Genomic DNA, 17,604 nt, shown 5'->3' with positions numbered 1-17,604 from the left:
CGACAGACTAGTGTATTTAAAATACATTTTTCATGTCTTCATTTCTTATTAGTGCAAAGTTTGACATATTTTTGTAACTTCAAAATAAGAGCAGTACCGATGGATGATACCGAATTTACTCAATTTAAGCAAACACATAAAAACAGACATTACTATTTTACTGTTTCAGTATTATTAAAGCACTTACACACAATTAGCTCCACCTTTACTAACCACAATGTGCATTCAACATTCATGTATTAGTAATAATAATCAAGTTAAATAAAAATTATATTGGGGTGTAAATAATGCTTTTATTGTGGTACTTTTATTTATTGTTAATTGTATTTATTTAGCTGATTCCACTTTGATAATTGTATTGGTTTATTGATAAGCATTGCTCTATGGATCTGTAGTTCATGGACAAATGTTATTGAAGTTATTAAAATCATTTACATAAGGGGGTGGAGCCATATTAAAAGAGAAGATAATATTGATGCTAGTAAAAATAAATCATTACATTTACTTTTGCTTTCGTAGCATTTTAAAAGTAGAAATACTTCCTTCACCAATAAACCTCAGTTACTTCAGTGTGGATATGATTTGTTTTCTCAGCAGATGTTGATACCAGGCATCCGAGGGTCAGAGGTTTCCAGTAGGTGTTTGCACCTAGAGTCACTTCAGTTTAGACATGCTGATGGAGAAGTTGCTTTGTCAACTCAGCCTGTTAACGGGTTAGGTGAGGGTGTCACCGGGGGGGGGGGCTGGGCTGGACACAGGGACGGAGGAGGGACGTATGATGGATCGAGGGCTGTGTGGAAGGATGGAGGGAGGGAGGGACTTTATCCCCCGTCAGGACTCGTGAGACGGGGGAAACTGCAGCAGCTGCCGTCCACCTCATCATGTAGTTCATAGCTCAACCATTCTCCTCCTGTTTCCCACTTTTACTGACACAAATCGTTGGGCGGGGGAGTGGATCGATTATTTCCCCTCTCAGTGTGACGTCTGAGTGCAGTCTGTGGTCGTCCTCTTCACTGTCCATCTTCCTGTCTCCCTCTGCCTGCAGCAAATCCTATTACCAAGTGTTTAAGTGGCAGGTCGGGCTTCATCCGACTGTTTTATCAATGACATGTCCAGGACCGTGCAGGATCACACAAGAAAACAGATCAACATATATTGAGGATGTTGAGTCAGTGTGATGTTTGTGTGTGTGTGCACGTGTACGTCCCTGCGTCCCTGTACTTTATATGCACGGCCATCCCTTGAATGTATATCTCCGGTACATACATGTCAAGTTTAAATTCATGGAAGCACGTCTGCATGATGTTCCCGTGAGCACACATAATGAGATTCAGGGCTGGTGTGTGATGATGTATAGCAAAGCAGAGAGTGTAAAGCCTTGAAACAGTTCTCTGTGACCTTGAAGCAGTGTGTCCTTGCCTGCAGTGGTGCCGCTCGCGCCGCAATGTTACAGAGGACCAGCACACAGCCAAGTCCTGGCTGCAGCAGCAGCAGGACGACAGTGAGATGAGGGAACGGATTCTGACTTCAGGCAACTGGTCCTCTATCAGGTAACACGATATTCAACCCATGTTGCCAAATTGGCCGCCCTCCTGGAGAAGTACAAAATTAACTTTGATTAAAGTTTCTGCTCCATGACAGAATTCAGCAGAGCTAAAAAAAGGAATTATAGTCTCCAATTTGAATTTAACCTTTTAATTAGGCCTGTTATTAATTCAGCTTTATTACTCTGAAAAATCTGCAATAGCTGGCAGCTGTAAAGCTACAAAAAATCCCTTAATAGACCATTTAGAACATTTAGGGGAATTCATTCAAGTATTTATTGATTCTGTTCATTCTGTATTAAAGTTCCTAATTCTTGGTAGATTTGCATCAGAACTAACAGACAGGACTATTCCAAAATGAAAAGAAAAGTCATCTGAAGATGTGGTGAAACAGTTTTTACAGTTTCAATAAAAGACCTTCATCAATGTCAGATGAAACAACAGCTCATGTCAGCATGTGTTGCTGAGGATGTAAACAAGAGAACCCCCCCCCCCCCCCCCCCCCCCCAGGCAGATGTGCACTGCTGCAGGTACTGAGAGCTACATGACAACATGGGGAAGAATACAGTCTAATCCCCAAGGTGAGGGTGGATTGGATCATCCTGCATGTGGATGCTTATTCTGCAGAAACTGGGGGGGGAAAGAGCGGGTCCCAACTCTCCCTTTGCCACGTCAGACAGTGATTGGCTCCAGCAAAGTAAATCTCCTATCAGAGAGCCTCCTATAGCGTGCTCGCTTATCCCAGTGACGGAGGAGGGAGCAGGGAGAATAAAGCCAGGTGACCCCCACATTCAAAATACAGTGACTTGCATATGAGTGTGAGTGAGTGTGTGTGAGTGAGTGTGTGTGTGTTTGCGTCTTGTGTACACGTGTGGGCACATGTGTATGTTTGTGTGCATGTGTGGGTACCTCTGGCATCTCTGGTTTCAGATCGGGTGTCAGATTACTCAATGGGAGCTTTAATAGAGCTGGAGGCAGTCTTGATTGTGAGTCTGGAAGAGAAAGAGGGTGAAGGAAGGAAGGGGAGAGCGGAGCAGCAGAGCTGCCAGGCAGGGGAGCGAGGGCACAGCAACTTCTGCAGAGCCGGGGACACGGGTGAGTGGTGCGGACATCTGCACACAGCTGGATTTAAACTTCACACCTTTGATTATTTGCATGTGTTTGTGAGGATTCAGATGTTCAGATGTAACGAGGGGCTGTGATGTAGCTGACGCCGTGTTGTCTTTGTCAATGTCAGCTCAATGTGAGACGAGCAAAAGTTCATTCAGTTGTGAGATTTTAAAGCAAGAAGTTGCTTTTAGAAACAAGTGTCTGAGATGAGAGGATGTGAATCTCGCTGCACTTTTCTCTTCTCTGCCTCTGCACTCGTCCTTTTCTGACCGCTCTTTGCTGACATGGCACAATCGATACACTTATTGTTTGCATGAGCCCGACTAATGGTATCCTTACATAAGAAGATTCAACTCTATGTCCTAGAGTGTTACGGTATCGGCTACAACGCAAGTGGAAAGAGAGCCAGATGAGTCGCTCTGAGTGCGCAGGGCCCTCGGTGTCAAGTGGACACAGAGGTCGCCGCTTAAACGCATGTGTCAGGATTTGGTTACTGGTGCAAATCAGACAAGTGGACTGATAAACAGCTACTTAGAGATAGAGCAAACGTGACGCTGACAGACTGCACTGAGCAGGATCGGGTTTGGAGGAACCGCGTCAGAGGTTGAAAATATTGAGAGAAATGTGTTTGTGTGCTTTCGGTTTCGATGAGTTTTTCGCTCTCAGTCATAAGTGAAGGCTCAGATGATTTTCCATAAGGAATTGAACCACGCTCTGGTTTGTAGCACATGATCAGCAATAGCACTATCCATACTCCTTGTAAGCACTCTCACAGCCGAACCTGCAGAGTGGGTGTTTTCCTTTCGATCATGGGAGAGATTTGACGGGAAAGAAACAGTATCAGATGGCAGCTTCTCTGCTGGTGCAAACAGGAGCTGACAGAAAAATCTCTTTACCAACAAAACTGTTATTGCACCATTTAAGAAAATATAATACCCAGTTTGCTTTTCCACCTCTTTAACAGATTACACAAAGAGCCGATTCCAAACATAGGGAACGACTGCCTGAATGATCCAGGAGGAGAGGGGTCCTGCAGGGATCGGCGCGGCACTGCTGGTGGTGTCTCCTGCACTCGAACCAGGCTGACAGACGGAATCGTATGGTAACGGACAAGACCGGCGATGGAGGTGCCCCTTGTTAACTTTGAGAACATGGACGAAGTCGGTATCAACCTCGGTGACCCGAGTGACTCCGGGTACCCGACTACACCCACCTCCGAGGCCCCCGATCAGAATCTGTTGACCCAACGTGTGACTTCTCCGCACCCGTCGCCACGCAGAGGACGACGCAGGTATCAGTCCGGTCAAGAGGGTCTGTCGCCGTCCTCCCCACCGACCGTCACCCCAAAAGCGAACTCCAGCAGCGGCAGCCTGATCTCTAACCTAAAGCTCCTCATCAACAGCGAGTCTCCCAGCGGCAGCGTCTTCAGTAAGATGCCAAAGGATTGCTATGAGAGCGAAGACTTGTTTGAGAGGCACTGCGTGGAAGAAAGAGATGAGAAAGTCGTCATCAATATTTCAGGGCTGATGTTTGAGACCCAGCTCAGCACCTTGAATAAGTTTCCAGACACCGTGCTTGGTAACCCCATGAAGCGGGTGAATTTCTTCGACCCGATGAAAAACGAATACTTCTTTGACAGAAACCGTCCGTCGTTCGATGGGATCCTGTACTTCTACCAGTCCGGGGGCAGAATCCGCAGACCAGCCAACGTCCCCTTAGACGTTTTTGCGAGCGAAATCGTGTTTTACGAGTTGGGCCACGATGCGATGGAGCAGTTCCGTGAGGACGAGGGGTTTGTCAAAGAGCCAGAGGTCCTCTTGCCCACCAACGAACTCCAGCGACAGTTCTGGCTCTTGTTTGAATACCCGGAGAGCTCCAGCGCAGCCAGATCCGTGGCCCTGGTTTCTGTGTTCGTCATTGTCATCTCCATCTTCATCTTCTGCCTGGAGACTCTGCCGGAGTTCAGGGACGACCATGACGTTATCCCCAGTTTAACCCAACTCATCAACGGCTCCAGAGACAGTTCGGCTCCTCATCCCGCCACTAAAGACATCATGGCTTATATCACGGACCCCTTTTTCATAGTGGAGACTATTTGCATCATTTGGTTCTGCTTTGAAGTCGGTGTCCGCTTTGTGGTCTGCCCCAGCAAGAGTGATTTCTTCAATAACATCATGAATATCATTGACATAGTCTCGATAATTCCCTACTTTGTCACCCTGGGTACGGAGCTGGCTACGACCCCTGACGACGATATGAACTCCAGTCAGAACATGTCGCTGGCGATCCTACGAATCATACGACTGGTGAGAGTCTTCCGAATTTTCAAGCTCTCCCGACACTCGAAAGGCCTTCAGATCCTGGGTCAGACATTGAAAGCCAGTATGAGGGAACTGGGACTGCTCATTTTCTTCCTCTTCATAGGAGTCATCCTGTTCTCAAGTGCCATCTACTTTGCAGAAGTGGATGAGCCCCACACACAGTTTGTGAGCATCCCCGACGGCTTCTGGTGGGCCGTGGTGACCATGACCACGGTGGGATACGGAGACATGTGCCCCATCACCATTGGAGGCAAAATGGTCGGCACCCTCTGCGCCATTTCCGGTGTCCTGACCATCGCCTTGCCCGTCCCCGTCATCGTCTCCAACTTTAACTATTTTTACCACCGGGAGACTGAGCAGGAGGAGAAGCAGATGATAGACGCGGCAACAGAGGCTGCCCAGAAAATGGCAGCGGCTAAGTATGGAAGCACGCCTTCACTGAACAAAAGTAACGGCACGTGGCAGAATGAGAAGAACGGCATGCACTGATGGACAAACTCAAGTATTATTTATGGCATGAAAGTCCGATACGCTGATAAGTTTCTCTCACTTTTGTACTTCAAACATGTCAGCATTCGTGCATTATTACAGTATTAATAGGCACCGTGTGGTGGTGAGACAGCCTTTACACAAGTTGTCTGTAAACTTGTGGATGTGTCAAAGTGCAATTAACACAACTCAGCAGCTACTATGTCAGTTACCTTTGAGGACAGGACCTGAGGGGTACGATTATATATCCTCCACTGCAGTTTGAAGAAAAACTTGACGGTTCATTTGTGCTACAGACAAATGTTTGACCTTGAAAGGAGTGAATATAGATGCGAAAGGAAAAGCAAGTTGTAAAACATCCTTCTGGTTTGTAAAAATGGTGAAAGTTTATCCCACACACAAAGAAAAGAAGCATGTAAAGCTGAATGTATACTCAGAGCTCATATTCCATCACGGCTCCACGCTTAGTCTTCATTCCGTCACGTTCAGCGAAAATCTAGATGTTGCTTGTCATGATTTTCAAGGACGGGTCCAGTGTAAGGCAAGAGGACTTCAACGCACTCGTTGTCTTATCAGCAAATCTATAGCTGCGAATGCTCAGCGCCGGCACTTCTCCATCTGACACAGCGTAACTATATCTCCGTGATGAGCGGCTGGCACGTTAGCGCGTCGGGGAAACTGCTTTGCAATGGTTGTACTATGACACGTGCGTTCAGCAGTTTCACTTATTGTTTTATCTGTATTATTTGGCATTTTGCACTAGATTAAGCAGACGTGTAACAGGCTAATAATGTGGGTTGACCCTTTTAAAAAGCACATCAATGAATTACACTGAGAGTTTTCTTTTTTTTTCACGTATCTCTCGAGCACTTTTCGGAGCTTTACACCATCAGCTGTTGGCAAGAAAAACTAGCATTTATCATTAGAGTGTAAAGAAATGTGAGACGAGATGTATATTTGTGATCGGACTGAGAATACGGAGGAGAAAACGAACAGAAAAAAACGTTCTCCATTTACTTTATCTCGCTCTCGTTAATATTGCATGGCATAGTGTGCCGAAATAAGAACTAACTCTTAATATCAGTAACCGGAGTTTGACATATTTATTGAAGCTAAATATATTATAGTATTTTAATCATATTGTGATAATTATTAAGTCCATGTGATAGGGAAAGCCAATACTCCAACTGGATTTGTGAAACGATGAAGTCGTTTGTGTCTCATCTGGAATCGGTACTATATACTATATGCATGCCACGTTACAATCTTGTGATATATATAAAATTCAGCTTGTGTTGAAATGACACTGGATGTAGTTGTAACTCAAGGAATGCCTTTCTTATAACCCCCCCAATATGCAATAATGATGACATGCGGGTGGAGATCAAGCGCTGTAGCCTACACTCGCGGGAAAGAGCAATATACCTGTGTTTAAAAAATGAAAATGCAATAAGGTGACGTCAGTTAGTCACGTGGTTACTCTGCACTTTACTACGGTGAGAAGCACTTCATGTTGGAGGACTGTTACTGTGTGTGTGTCACCATTGTGCAGTATACAGTGTCATATGTTTTATTTAACCCTGTAAAGAGTGCCTTTCATTAAACACGTATCCAAACTGTGAAGTTTCCCGCGGATGATTTCATTTCTCGTGACATCAGGCAGATTTATTGTTTCTGAAACTTTTTTTTTATTTTCACGTGTTTTTGCAGTTCAAGTAGCTGAATCCTCATTATCGCCTCATGTTTGTTGTTCTTAACGCCGTCTCACTGCTGGTTCTCAGGACTGATATCATGTCTCTTCCGTTCTGATACTGGGTGTGCATGTAAATGTGGTGTGGGGGTGCAGATGGCCGAGTGACAGCAGATGTGTGTTCTGCAACAACTCTGTTTCTATTGAAAAAAACTAGATGTGCACACTTCCACCGTGGCACAGTCCAGTGGCGGATCTAGGACATTTTCTAAATCAGGGGTCATAAAGTCCGATTTTTGGAAAGGAAAAAAGAAAAATCCACACAAAATTTTATGGAAATCGGTTGAGTAGGGTTTTTTTTTTGCGTTACCCTGCTAACTAACAAACAAACAAAAATCTAAATAGATCATCAAATCATGTCGAGGTCCAGCAGACGGACGTTTTGAGGAGTTTTTGACGCTAGTAGAATAAAAACCCACCATTAGCGGTTTCTCTCCATGAATAACACTCTGCTCTGCTGCTGTGAGCTCGACAATGTCTTTGACAGGGATAGCTTCAAAAGCAAAAGCACCAAATTAAATATGCAGACTAAATGAATCTTTTATAGGATTATCTATCTTAGCCTCTGAGGCTGGGAACTGGCTCTTTCACTTGATGCTTCACTCTCCTGTACAGACACATCAAGGGCATTGCTCTCAGCCAGTGTTCGAACATTACATCTTGTTTGACCTGAGTGTGTTTTGTATGTGTGATACTTGTGATTTTTTGTTTTATGAGCTGGTTTCCTCCCCTTGTTGACGTCCTACCCAACTGATACCCCCTGGATGTGTCTTTACAGACTCTTCACAGGCCTGTTAACTCTAATCACTGGTTAACTGACAGGCCGGCACGCCGCCACTCTGCCCTGACGATCACTGATCCCTGTGTGATATCCCAAAGACCAGGCCCGAGAACATTTGGCATTTAACAGACAGGTGGCTCTGCAAGGTCACAGCCAATGTGAGTGTGTCATCTATAATTCATCGAGTGCTCCATGAAGGGATCACATCCATCCGAGGCTTTGATAAAGATTCACCCCTCCAAGAAATCCATTCACAGAGCAGCACGTAGGGTCCAATCACTGTGACACAGCAGACTGAGCTGCAGCCCCTAATGCATCTAAAAATATCACCTCTGCTCTGCGTGTTCTTTACTCTGCAAGTCGGCGACAAACTGTGTCCCACTGCTGGAGGGGAAACAAAGGGACGGATCTCACGCCCAAAGCTCAGACAGTGAGTCGCTGATCTGTGGATTGAGTTACTGTTTTGTCAGCAGACACGTTCTAAGTCCATTTCCAGAGCTGCACAGACAGCAGCCTGTTCATGGTTCACGCCCTCCAGAGGGCAAAGTCACCTGGAGCTGGGCGTCTTGTGTTTGTGCTGAAACCCTCTGAAGTGTCCAGTTTCTCCGGCTTCAGTAACTCTGCTGGACGCAGGGCGGAGCGTATCAGGCTGCTTCACCGCTGCTGTGACCTTGTGAATCTTTTTATATCAAAGAAGGAACACTATCGGAACTTTGGAGCACATGAAGGTGTTTATTGATTTGAGTTCACCCACAGGCACTGACTCTGCTGACCCGGGAATGTCCAGACATGGCCTCTGCATCACTTTCAGAACTTCTTTATTGACTACACGCAGAGCGAATGTGATTAAGTCAGAAGGTAGAATTTATTGTATCATGTGCTGTCCCACACTCGGCTTTTTACTGGAAGTGATGGAGGCTCAGGGTCATAACACACTCCTCCCTCGTGTTAGTGTTTCAGACTTTTAGAGAAAATATAAAACTGTGTGACAACAGATTCTGTCTTTGCACTGAGAGCTAGGGTTTTATCATTTCTATTATTACAATATTGTTTATATTATTCAGCCTTTATTTTAACTCAGGAATACACTGAGGTAAAGATTTACAATACATCGCTGAGAACAGAAAATAAACAGAAAATTCCAACAAACCAAGAAAAACATGTCAAGTTTGCAAAAAAGCAAAAGCCTTAGTAATAAATACACTGCATACATCTAATTTAAAGCAAATTAATCATTTTAAAAACAAATGAACCAATTTTAACAAAAACAGCTGGAGGTAAAATGATGATAATATGGTCAAATTAAAAACTTAAATTGACCTAAAGATACAAATGAGTTGAGTTTAAGTTTGTTCAGTTTATTCCCTTTGACATTTTGATCTAACTTAATATTTGGGAGTGGCTTGAGAAATGCGCAGCTCCCTGTATATGATCAAATACGCCCTTATAATCAATATCATAGGTAAACTGTACGTACAAGTAATTCATACTTTTGGATGTACAGGTAATAATGGAGCCTTTCTGTTCTCTGGTACCTGCTCAGTTTGCTCCGTTCAGCTCCGCCTGGGTGCGTTGATTCCCATCTATCATGTGAAGAGAAGCAGAGGCCCCTTGACTGGGGGAGAGATGATTCGGGGGAGATAAAGATTTACGACAGGTGACTGTTCTGCTGCAGCGCGTCGGCCTGGAGGTCAACCACCAGACCTTGTGGGACGAAACGCGAGTCTCACATTTGTCCTGCTTAGCGCTAATAAAAAATGAAGAAGGTGACCTGAAGTATCACCCGGGATCAGACGGCAGGCGACACGCTGCCTGCAGGTGACCACAGGCCCATTTTCACCTCTGGGACATTTAGAACATTTTAACACTGACGAGAAGAGAGGGGAGTTTTAATGTGCAGTGAATAATGCTCATCCAGCTGTTGACTCATACCAAGATGATTCTAAATCTAAATTATTTAGACAATGGAAGAGACTCTCACATTAACCAATGAGAGCTGATACAGCAAATACAATTCAACTGGGTACATCACAACTTTGTGCTTGTGTTCTTACTATTCTCCCCGTTGGTCTGTTATTATCTATTATAGTTTACTTTCTTTAGAACTTTGCTAGTTTTTGTATTTCTTGATAAAATACTAAACTTCTTGTACGGATACTTCCTTTGTGCAGCTGGAACGAAGTTGAAACGAATCGGCCTCATTGTGTTCAGCTCCTGTAAAAGTTTGACAGACAAAGTCAAATTAAGTCAGTGGTGGACAAGGTATTTAAAAACATGTACATTAAGTTTTAATTGTGTTTTATAAACACCGGGTGGTTCTTGTGTTTTTTTATGTAAGATCTTGATTTCTAAAGTAACTAAAGCTGTTGAATACATTGCGATGGAGTAAAAGTTCAATCTTTCCCAGCTAATTTATTGTGGAGTTAATTTGTAAAAACAGTTGCATGTGAATGGAAATACTCAAGAATAGTATCTTGTAATCTAATGTACTTAGTTACATATCACCTCTGCCGACAGGAAACAAACATATAATCTCACAATCTGAAATATTTGGTACCATAGAGGGAGCATCAGAAACTATATCAGTGTTTAGTCTGACACTCTGTGGCTTTCATGTGGTACTACACAAATACTGAAACTCAGGAGAATTAACCTTTCCCTATTGAAAGTCCTGTGATGGGATGGTGAGGTGTTACAGTTTCAGGATAACTAGATCCTGATACAAATCAAATGGCCGTCTACTGCTGCAGGAAGAACAGAGGAAGCTGCTTTAAAACCAGTTCCACCAACAGGCAGACGACCAGTAATGTGACAGAAAGTCTAAGTTACAGAGAAGGTTTCATGTGTCTTCTAAACAGGCCAAATAAGAGATGACTCATCAAGTTTCATGCGCTGCGATTAAAAGACACTTGTCCATTAAGAAATAAACTTTTGTTATTGAATGGAAATCAAATGAATTTTTCTACAATCATTTCCGGGAAATTTTTCACACACACACACGCAGGCCAGTCCCGCCTCACACACGTCTGCGACCTGGAGAGAAAACATAGTGATGACAAAACAGAGGAAACTCTGCAAGGTGGAGCTCAGACAGGTATTGTGTGTGCGTGTGTGTGTGTGTGGTAAATGATTAACAACTTTAAAGGTGAAGACACTGATGAACTGATATGGTTTATTAATAAGGGCTTTTAACCTTTGCTTTATAGAAAACATGAAACTACTGATAGCAGAGCGGAGTTATGAGCTGCAAATGAGGGGAAATCCACAGTAAACTGAACGTGTCTGGGTTGTGGACGTGCTGGTTGTGAAAAAACAAATATGAAGACGTCACCTGACGCCTGAAGAACTTTTAAACTGTTGGAATTGGACATGTGTATCATTAGTCCCTGCAGTATGTAGGCTACTGTGTTACCTCATGTCCCTGTATTATTACACACCTGTGTACTGCACGTACAACCTGGGTCCCACAAAAGGTTCTCAAGATAATTTAAGGAGATAAAAGAGAAATAAATTCAAACTTTTTAATAATTCTTGTTTAAAACATTCCTGGATAATTTTTTAACCTTTTTCGTGTTTCTTAAATTATTGCAATAAATACTATATATAAATTAAAAAAGATTAAGTGTTTTGATGATAACCTCTGTCTACATTTTTTTTCAACAACCTAAAATACTAAAAAAGGCGTTGGTCACATGTTTCCACTCTGATAGGAAACTCATTTTTACTTCCTCTACATTCAGAGCAGTAAGAGTGAAACCACAAACAAGTCACGTCAGAGTCCCACAGAAAGCAGGAAGACAGGTGTAATGCTTCCCCGCACCCTCCTCCCCCTTTCTCTGCCTGCAGGTACGGATCAGGCTGCGTGTCCTTACATGGTGGGAGGAGGTGAGCAGGTTTGTTCACAGTGGAGCTTCACTCCAGAACAGAGACGACACCTTTCATATGAACCTCGAGCTGCTGACAGTCCCACACAGTGTGCTTCACCTCTGTGACTACTGACACGGATCTCTACCACATCTCTGACCATGACTGAGACCAGGTGAGTTCACTTTATCCTCATTCTGCAGCTTTAAGTGGACTGAACAACAGCCGTCGCCATGACGCCCTCTAGTTTTTATTGTTCCTCTTTTTCCCTTTTGACTTTTTACAGCGTTAGAAAACGTCTCTACTTTTCTGCAGGGACAGCTTCATAGTCTTAGTATTAGAATAGAATAAAGATAAATAAGTCAAGTTGACTCAATATTTACTTATTTACCTCTATTATGTAACTCAAACATGAGATGTTTATCCATAAATGGACAGAGAATCAACTGTTTTAATGATTTGATAATTGATTACTTGTTAAAAAAAATGATTTGTTGGTTTCCTGCTTGTGAAATGTTACATGTTTTGGTGGTTTACTGAGTCATTTCATTATCATGTGTGACTGTTGAAGGCAAACAAGTCATTTGAATAGGTCAACATAGGTTTCGGACATTTTGTGATGAATGTTATTCACTGTTTACATGTATATAATAGTTTAAGTTAAGTTAAATGATGTTATTGATTTGATTAAAAGTAAATAATAGGCTATGGGAAATAATTAATACCTGATTAAGCTTAGGGCTGCGTCTAATGTTTTTTTCCGAACTGAATAAACTGACAAGAATCTTCTTTAATAACTAATCTTGTACAATTGAATGTACAAGTTGATAGTTGTACAAGAATAGTGAAAAATGCCCATTGCTCTTTTCAAAAACCTTAAAGGGGACATAGCATGCAAATTCCACTTTGTTAGTGCTTCTACAGGTTAATGTGGGTATCTGGCATGTCTACCAACCCAAAAACTCTGGGAAAAAAACACTCGCGCGTTTTGTTATGGTTCCTCTAAGTCAGAAACGTCATGCTTGAGTGACTCGATTGAGCTTCCTGGGTTTTGTGTCGTAACAAGGCACTGGAAGTCTCCCTACATGGCCTTGGCCCACCCCCCCAGACATTTCATTAAGACCCCAAGGAACCATATCAACTTGTGGTAGTTAAAATTAATTCTTATTTATGGCAACCAACCCTCTAACACCCAAAGTTCAGTTCAGTTTATTTTGAGACAATAAAAGCAAGCAGTCTCTGCCAAGGCCCAACAGTCCAAATTGCACACACTCATAAATATCAATTAAATATGAGAGATTGCTTAATCAAGATCCATGAATTATTCCCTCGGGCAGCAGTGTACATTTTTAAAAACGCAATGTTACAGAAATTGTAAACCTTTCTTGACCAATGTCCCACCCTCCCGCCGTGGAAATGTTTCTTTGTTTAATTAAACAAACGGCGATGAGTGAAAAGCAGTAAATCTTTATAACGGAGGACAGAAGCATAAGCATAGTTGAAAGTTGTGTTTTATAGAATAACTCAGACATTTTCTGTTGTTTGACTGAGCGATAAATCGACTGTTACAGAGCTGAAGACCTCCTACAGAATTATGACTGAAAGTGCCAGAAGTTCAATGCAAAACAATGTAGTTGTTGTGGTCAACTGGACCAAACACAGCAGGAACTTAATGAATGATAACTAAGAAACTATTGTGTGTGATGTTGTTTCCTTCTTCCACAGTCTCCCCACCATGGAAACACATACATACAAACAAGGGCTCAATAACGGCCAGCTGATCTTTGTGCCTCACAAGGACACGATCCGTCTGCTGGAGGTTTTCGTCAAGCGCAGCCTCAGCGTCAACGATGGGTCGCTGTCGAGTAAGAGGAATCAGAGGAAAGAAAAGTGGGTGACAAAAAAAGAGAGACGGCACTCCAGCGACCCGTCCCTTCACCCGGCCGACGGATTTAGCAAAATTGGGACCTTTTCTCCAGTCGGACCCTTCACCGCTCTGCCTGACACGTTTCCCAAAGAACCAGAGAAACGGAAGAAAAGGTTAAAGAAGAACAAGAAATCCTCGTTTTGGAAAAACATAGTGGGCTTTTTTTCTGGGAAGAACAGCGAGGATAAAGATGAGGAGCAGGAGAGCGCTACAGAGCCGTCCAGGGACTCCACACTGGAGCCGGCCTCCGAGGCTGCGATCACCTGCCTGCCCACAGCTCCAGCTGCTTCACTGAAGAAGTCCTCAAGGACAAAGTCCTTAAGAAGAAGGTTCTCGAGGAGGCGCATGTCTCTGATAAAACCAAACAGGCCTGGGAAAGATCTCATCGCTGCTGACATCAGTGACTTTGAAGGTAAACTTCAGGATTCAATGGATAAAGAAGAAAAGACTAATTTTACTCAACAGTGTTTTGGGGATTAGAAGAAATCTGGGATGAATAACTGAGTGTTGCTTTGCAGCTGTGACGAGCGTGGAGCCGACGGAATCGTACTACGAGAAGGTGTCGGAGGAACTGGAAAAGATTGTCCTGGAGGTGAAAGACAAAGAGGAAGATCGGGCTCTGTCAAATGGTGAGAAACTGTTTCTCTTTACTCTCATGAAACCACCAGTAAAGTGTGGAAAATGTCACAATCAACTAGTTCCTCTGCTTGATTTAGTTTGTGACAGTTTTGTGGAACTTCTCATCCTCCTGTCTTCACTCTGATTTGCATTTTTGCAGGTTGCACATTATTCTCCCTCAAAATTAGATGAATATCCGCTCATTAATTTAATTACATAGCTAAAACTTTATTATAACAATAGATTCTGGTATCATGAGTTGTTCTAAACGTTAATTACACTTTCTCCTCCCTCTGTTTTGTCTCAGAGGAAGTGATCAACAGGATCATTGCTTTGACAAAGGAGGAGGGTGACGCCATTGACAACAAGGTTGGTACACGCTCCTGTTGTTGAGTTAACTGCAGGTTTTTAAGTTCTTATTGTCTGGTTGTTTGTAAAATAATGCTTTTAATAAATTAATCAGATCAAAGTTAGGTCTCATGTATTTTTAACAGTTTTCTAAGCATCTTGCAAAGCTCCAGGAAAACGGTTTGCTGTAGTAATAACAGAAGTGAAAGTTTTAAAAAGAGCATGGGAAAAGGTTAAGAGAGTAAAACTGAAAGTGCTGCTGTGCAAAACCAAACACAGCATGTCATGTGACTGCTGCTCTGCATGTATCCCTGTTAAAACAACTGTGAGGCTGCAACAATTTGTCAACACAGAACCAACAACTTTTGAAAATTTAATATTTTATCAAAACTGAATATACGTGTCTGCACCAAGTTACAAAAAAATCACGAATCCGCAACCTGGTCCCGATCCACAACAAAGTTGTATTTATTCTTTCTTGACCCCACACTTCATCCTTCCACTAAATTTCATGGTCATCTGTCAGTTTTTGCGTAATCCTACTAACAAATGCAGATAAAAACCTCATTTAACCTGTTTACTACTGGAAAAATTACAAAACTTTACAGGCACAATAATGTTTTTACTCTCACCATAAATGTTTATGAGCAGTGGCAATATGCTGGATTTACTGACGGCCGTGTTCCCCTCACCTCCTCCAGATGAGGGATAACCCCACCCTGAACAACTTCTTCCAGGGGATGTCCTATTCTTCCTTCCAGATACTGGCCGACGCTTATCTGAAGAAGGAGACAACGCCCACCCACAATCCTCCCACCCTGCTGCCGACAGCCCCCGAGCTGATCAACCTGGCCTTCACGCTCGACTTCACGGCCATGGTGGCCGGGCTCTCCAGACAGGACACAAGTTACATTACAAGACTGGGGTACCGCTATCTACAGGACAGATTCGAATACAATCAGGTGAGAGGAAATGTAAGGAAATGGAGGAGAGGACGAAGCTAAACATTAGAAAGTAGATAACTGTAATGATGTTTTGATATTTTTTCAAAGAGGACATCCAGTATTTGTCAATCTGAGCCCTATGTGTAAATGAATGGTTCTTAATCACAACACATTTCGTGGAGTCGCAGTTGAATAAATCGTAGCCACAATCTACTGGACGGATTCATTCACACACACACATTTATAGGCATCAGGCCAAGGGTGAAAAATACCAGAATTCCCCTCTAACCCATGTGACCAGTCGCAGAGGAGGTATTAAAACTCTTGTTCTCTTTTTGCAGGCGTGTACAGATCATCCATGGTCCGACACTGACGACTGAAACTCAAGAACATAACGACACTTCAGCTCGTGGCTCGAGGACGTGTTGCAAGCATCACTTCCCTTTACAAACTTTTTAAAAACAGAAGAGCCGCTTGGCAAAACTTTTGAATCCACGCACAAGCGCAAATACTTTCCGTTTTCAAACTGAAACTGTTTTTGTACGTGACAACCCTTACGCAACAAGCAGTTGAGCGGCTTTGGAACATTTCAGCTTGTGTTTTTCCAAGGTGAAGAAGTGTTGACTCAAAGCTTCCACCTGTCGGCTCTGTCCCAGAACACGCTGCAGTATTTCCCCATCACGGAGGAACACGGTTCTTCTGTAATGACACTAAAGATGTGATGCTCAAATCAAACATTCAATAACAATAAGTTTCTGCACATTGATTTCGTGATCATCCAAATGAGCAATGTGAGAACTGTTCATGTACATAAGCTGGACCCGTCTGTGCAATATGTTTTTACATTTCTAGGATTTAGGTAAAGTGTATTTAATTAAGCTCAACTACAATGTGAAATAACTGTTAATGTTTGTTGATATGAGTGCTGGCATTCATATTAAACAATAGCTTTTAGTGTAAATTTACTTTTTGTCCTCCTTGTCACACTTTATTCTTTGGTAATTGAACTTTTCCTCTCCATACCCGTGGTGAACTTCTTAACACAGGCCTCAGTGATGCAATATCTCATCCTCACCTCATCAGATAAAAGCGCAATCTTTATTCTCCAGAAATCGAAGAGAAGATGTTATCTAATGGAATGAGTGGTGTCAGACAGCTGCAGGCGAATCTGGGGTTTGGACTTGTTCAGGAGGGGAGAGACTTGTAGATGGGAGGATTCCTTCAGAATCCAAAGCTTTCTGGAGCTCGAAAGTAAAATGTGTCCTTATCTGAGGTCAGGACCCCCCACCATGGTTTGCAAGATACATTTCAAGGCTCATAAAACAAAAAACTTTTCCCTAAATTTTTCTCTATTCTTGGTTAATTGCTGCATATGTTTTTTACGTCCATGTGTATTTTGAACGCAATATCTGAAGAACCCCTTGAGGGAATTTCTTCAAATTTGGTTCAAACGTTCAGTTGGACTCAATTATGAACTGATTTGAATTTAGTGGTCAAAGTCACAGTGAAGTTATGTGCAACAAGCTTTTGGTCATTTGAACTCAACATCTCAGGAATGCTTTCAGAGAATCCTTTCAAATGTTCACTTAGACTCACGGATGATCTGAGTAGATTTCCGTGTTCAGGGGTCATGGTGGCATCACATGAGTCTCAAAAAAATAATGTGGACTGTCACTGCACTGGTTGGTGGAGGCACCCAACCGCAGGGTGGTAATTCTAGTTTGCGTCATGTTTTCTGGTAGAATTCTGTAACTAGTACCAGGGCTCACAAACCACCAGAGCATAGTTTTAAGACGTAAGCACCTTAAAGGTTAGGAAACGCTGCTATTTTAGAAATAGGTAGGAAACCGGGCGTGGAGATATTAGAGCAGTTAACACAACTATGGTTCTGCCACACCCCTGTCGTCT

General features: G+C 42.8%; 2 protein-coding genes across 4 annotated transcripts; both read left to right on the top strand.

Moving 5' to 3' along the window:
* The first annotated feature begins 853 nt into the window (after window positions 1–853).
* LOC117761994 (potassium voltage-gated channel subfamily A member 10) lies at window positions 854–7,081 on the top strand. Of its 2 annotated transcripts, none has more exons than XM_034586405.1 (2): window positions 854–1,550; window positions 3,619–7,081. In XM_034586405.1, the coding sequence occupies exon 2, from the start codon at window positions 3,776–3,778 to the stop codon at window positions 5,462–5,464; it is 1,689 nt and encodes a 562-aa protein (XP_034442296.1). In that variant the 5' UTR covers window positions 854–1,550; window positions 3,619–3,775; the 3' UTR covers window positions 5,465–7,081. The 2 variants fall into 2 exon arrangements, with proteins under 2 accessions (XP_034442296.1, XP_034442295.1); XM_034586404.1 differs by lacking the exon at window positions 854–1,550 and adding an exon at window positions 2,047–2,639.
* A 4,756-nt stretch (window positions 7,082–11,837) lies between these two features.
* LOC117762041 lies at window positions 11,838–16,145 on the top strand. Of its 2 annotated transcripts, none has more exons than XM_034586475.1 (6): window positions 11,838–12,034; window positions 13,585–14,198; window positions 14,305–14,415; window positions 14,712–14,773; window positions 15,454–15,714; window positions 16,038–16,145. In XM_034586475.1, the coding sequence occupies exons 1-6, from the start codon at window positions 12,021–12,023 to the stop codon at window positions 16,074–16,076; spliced, it is 1,101 nt and encodes a 366-aa protein (XP_034442366.1). In that variant the 5' UTR covers window positions 11,838–12,020; the 3' UTR covers window positions 16,077–16,145. The 2 variants fall into 2 exon arrangements, with proteins under 2 accessions (XP_034442366.1, XP_034442367.1); XM_034586476.1 differs by lacking the exon at window positions 11,838–12,034 and adding an exon at window positions 12,102–12,174.
* Window positions 16,146–17,604: the final 1,459 nt, after the last annotated feature.

This window comes from Hippoglossus hippoglossus, chromosome 5 (assembly GCF_009819705.1).
Source record: "Hippoglossus hippoglossus isolate fHipHip1 chromosome 5, fHipHip1.pri, whole genome shotgun sequence".
In the NCBI taxonomy this organism is placed as follows: Eukaryota; Metazoa; Chordata; class Actinopteri; order Pleuronectiformes; family Pleuronectidae; genus Hippoglossus; species Hippoglossus hippoglossus.
This window is presented reverse-complemented; position numbering and strand designations above follow the sequence as displayed.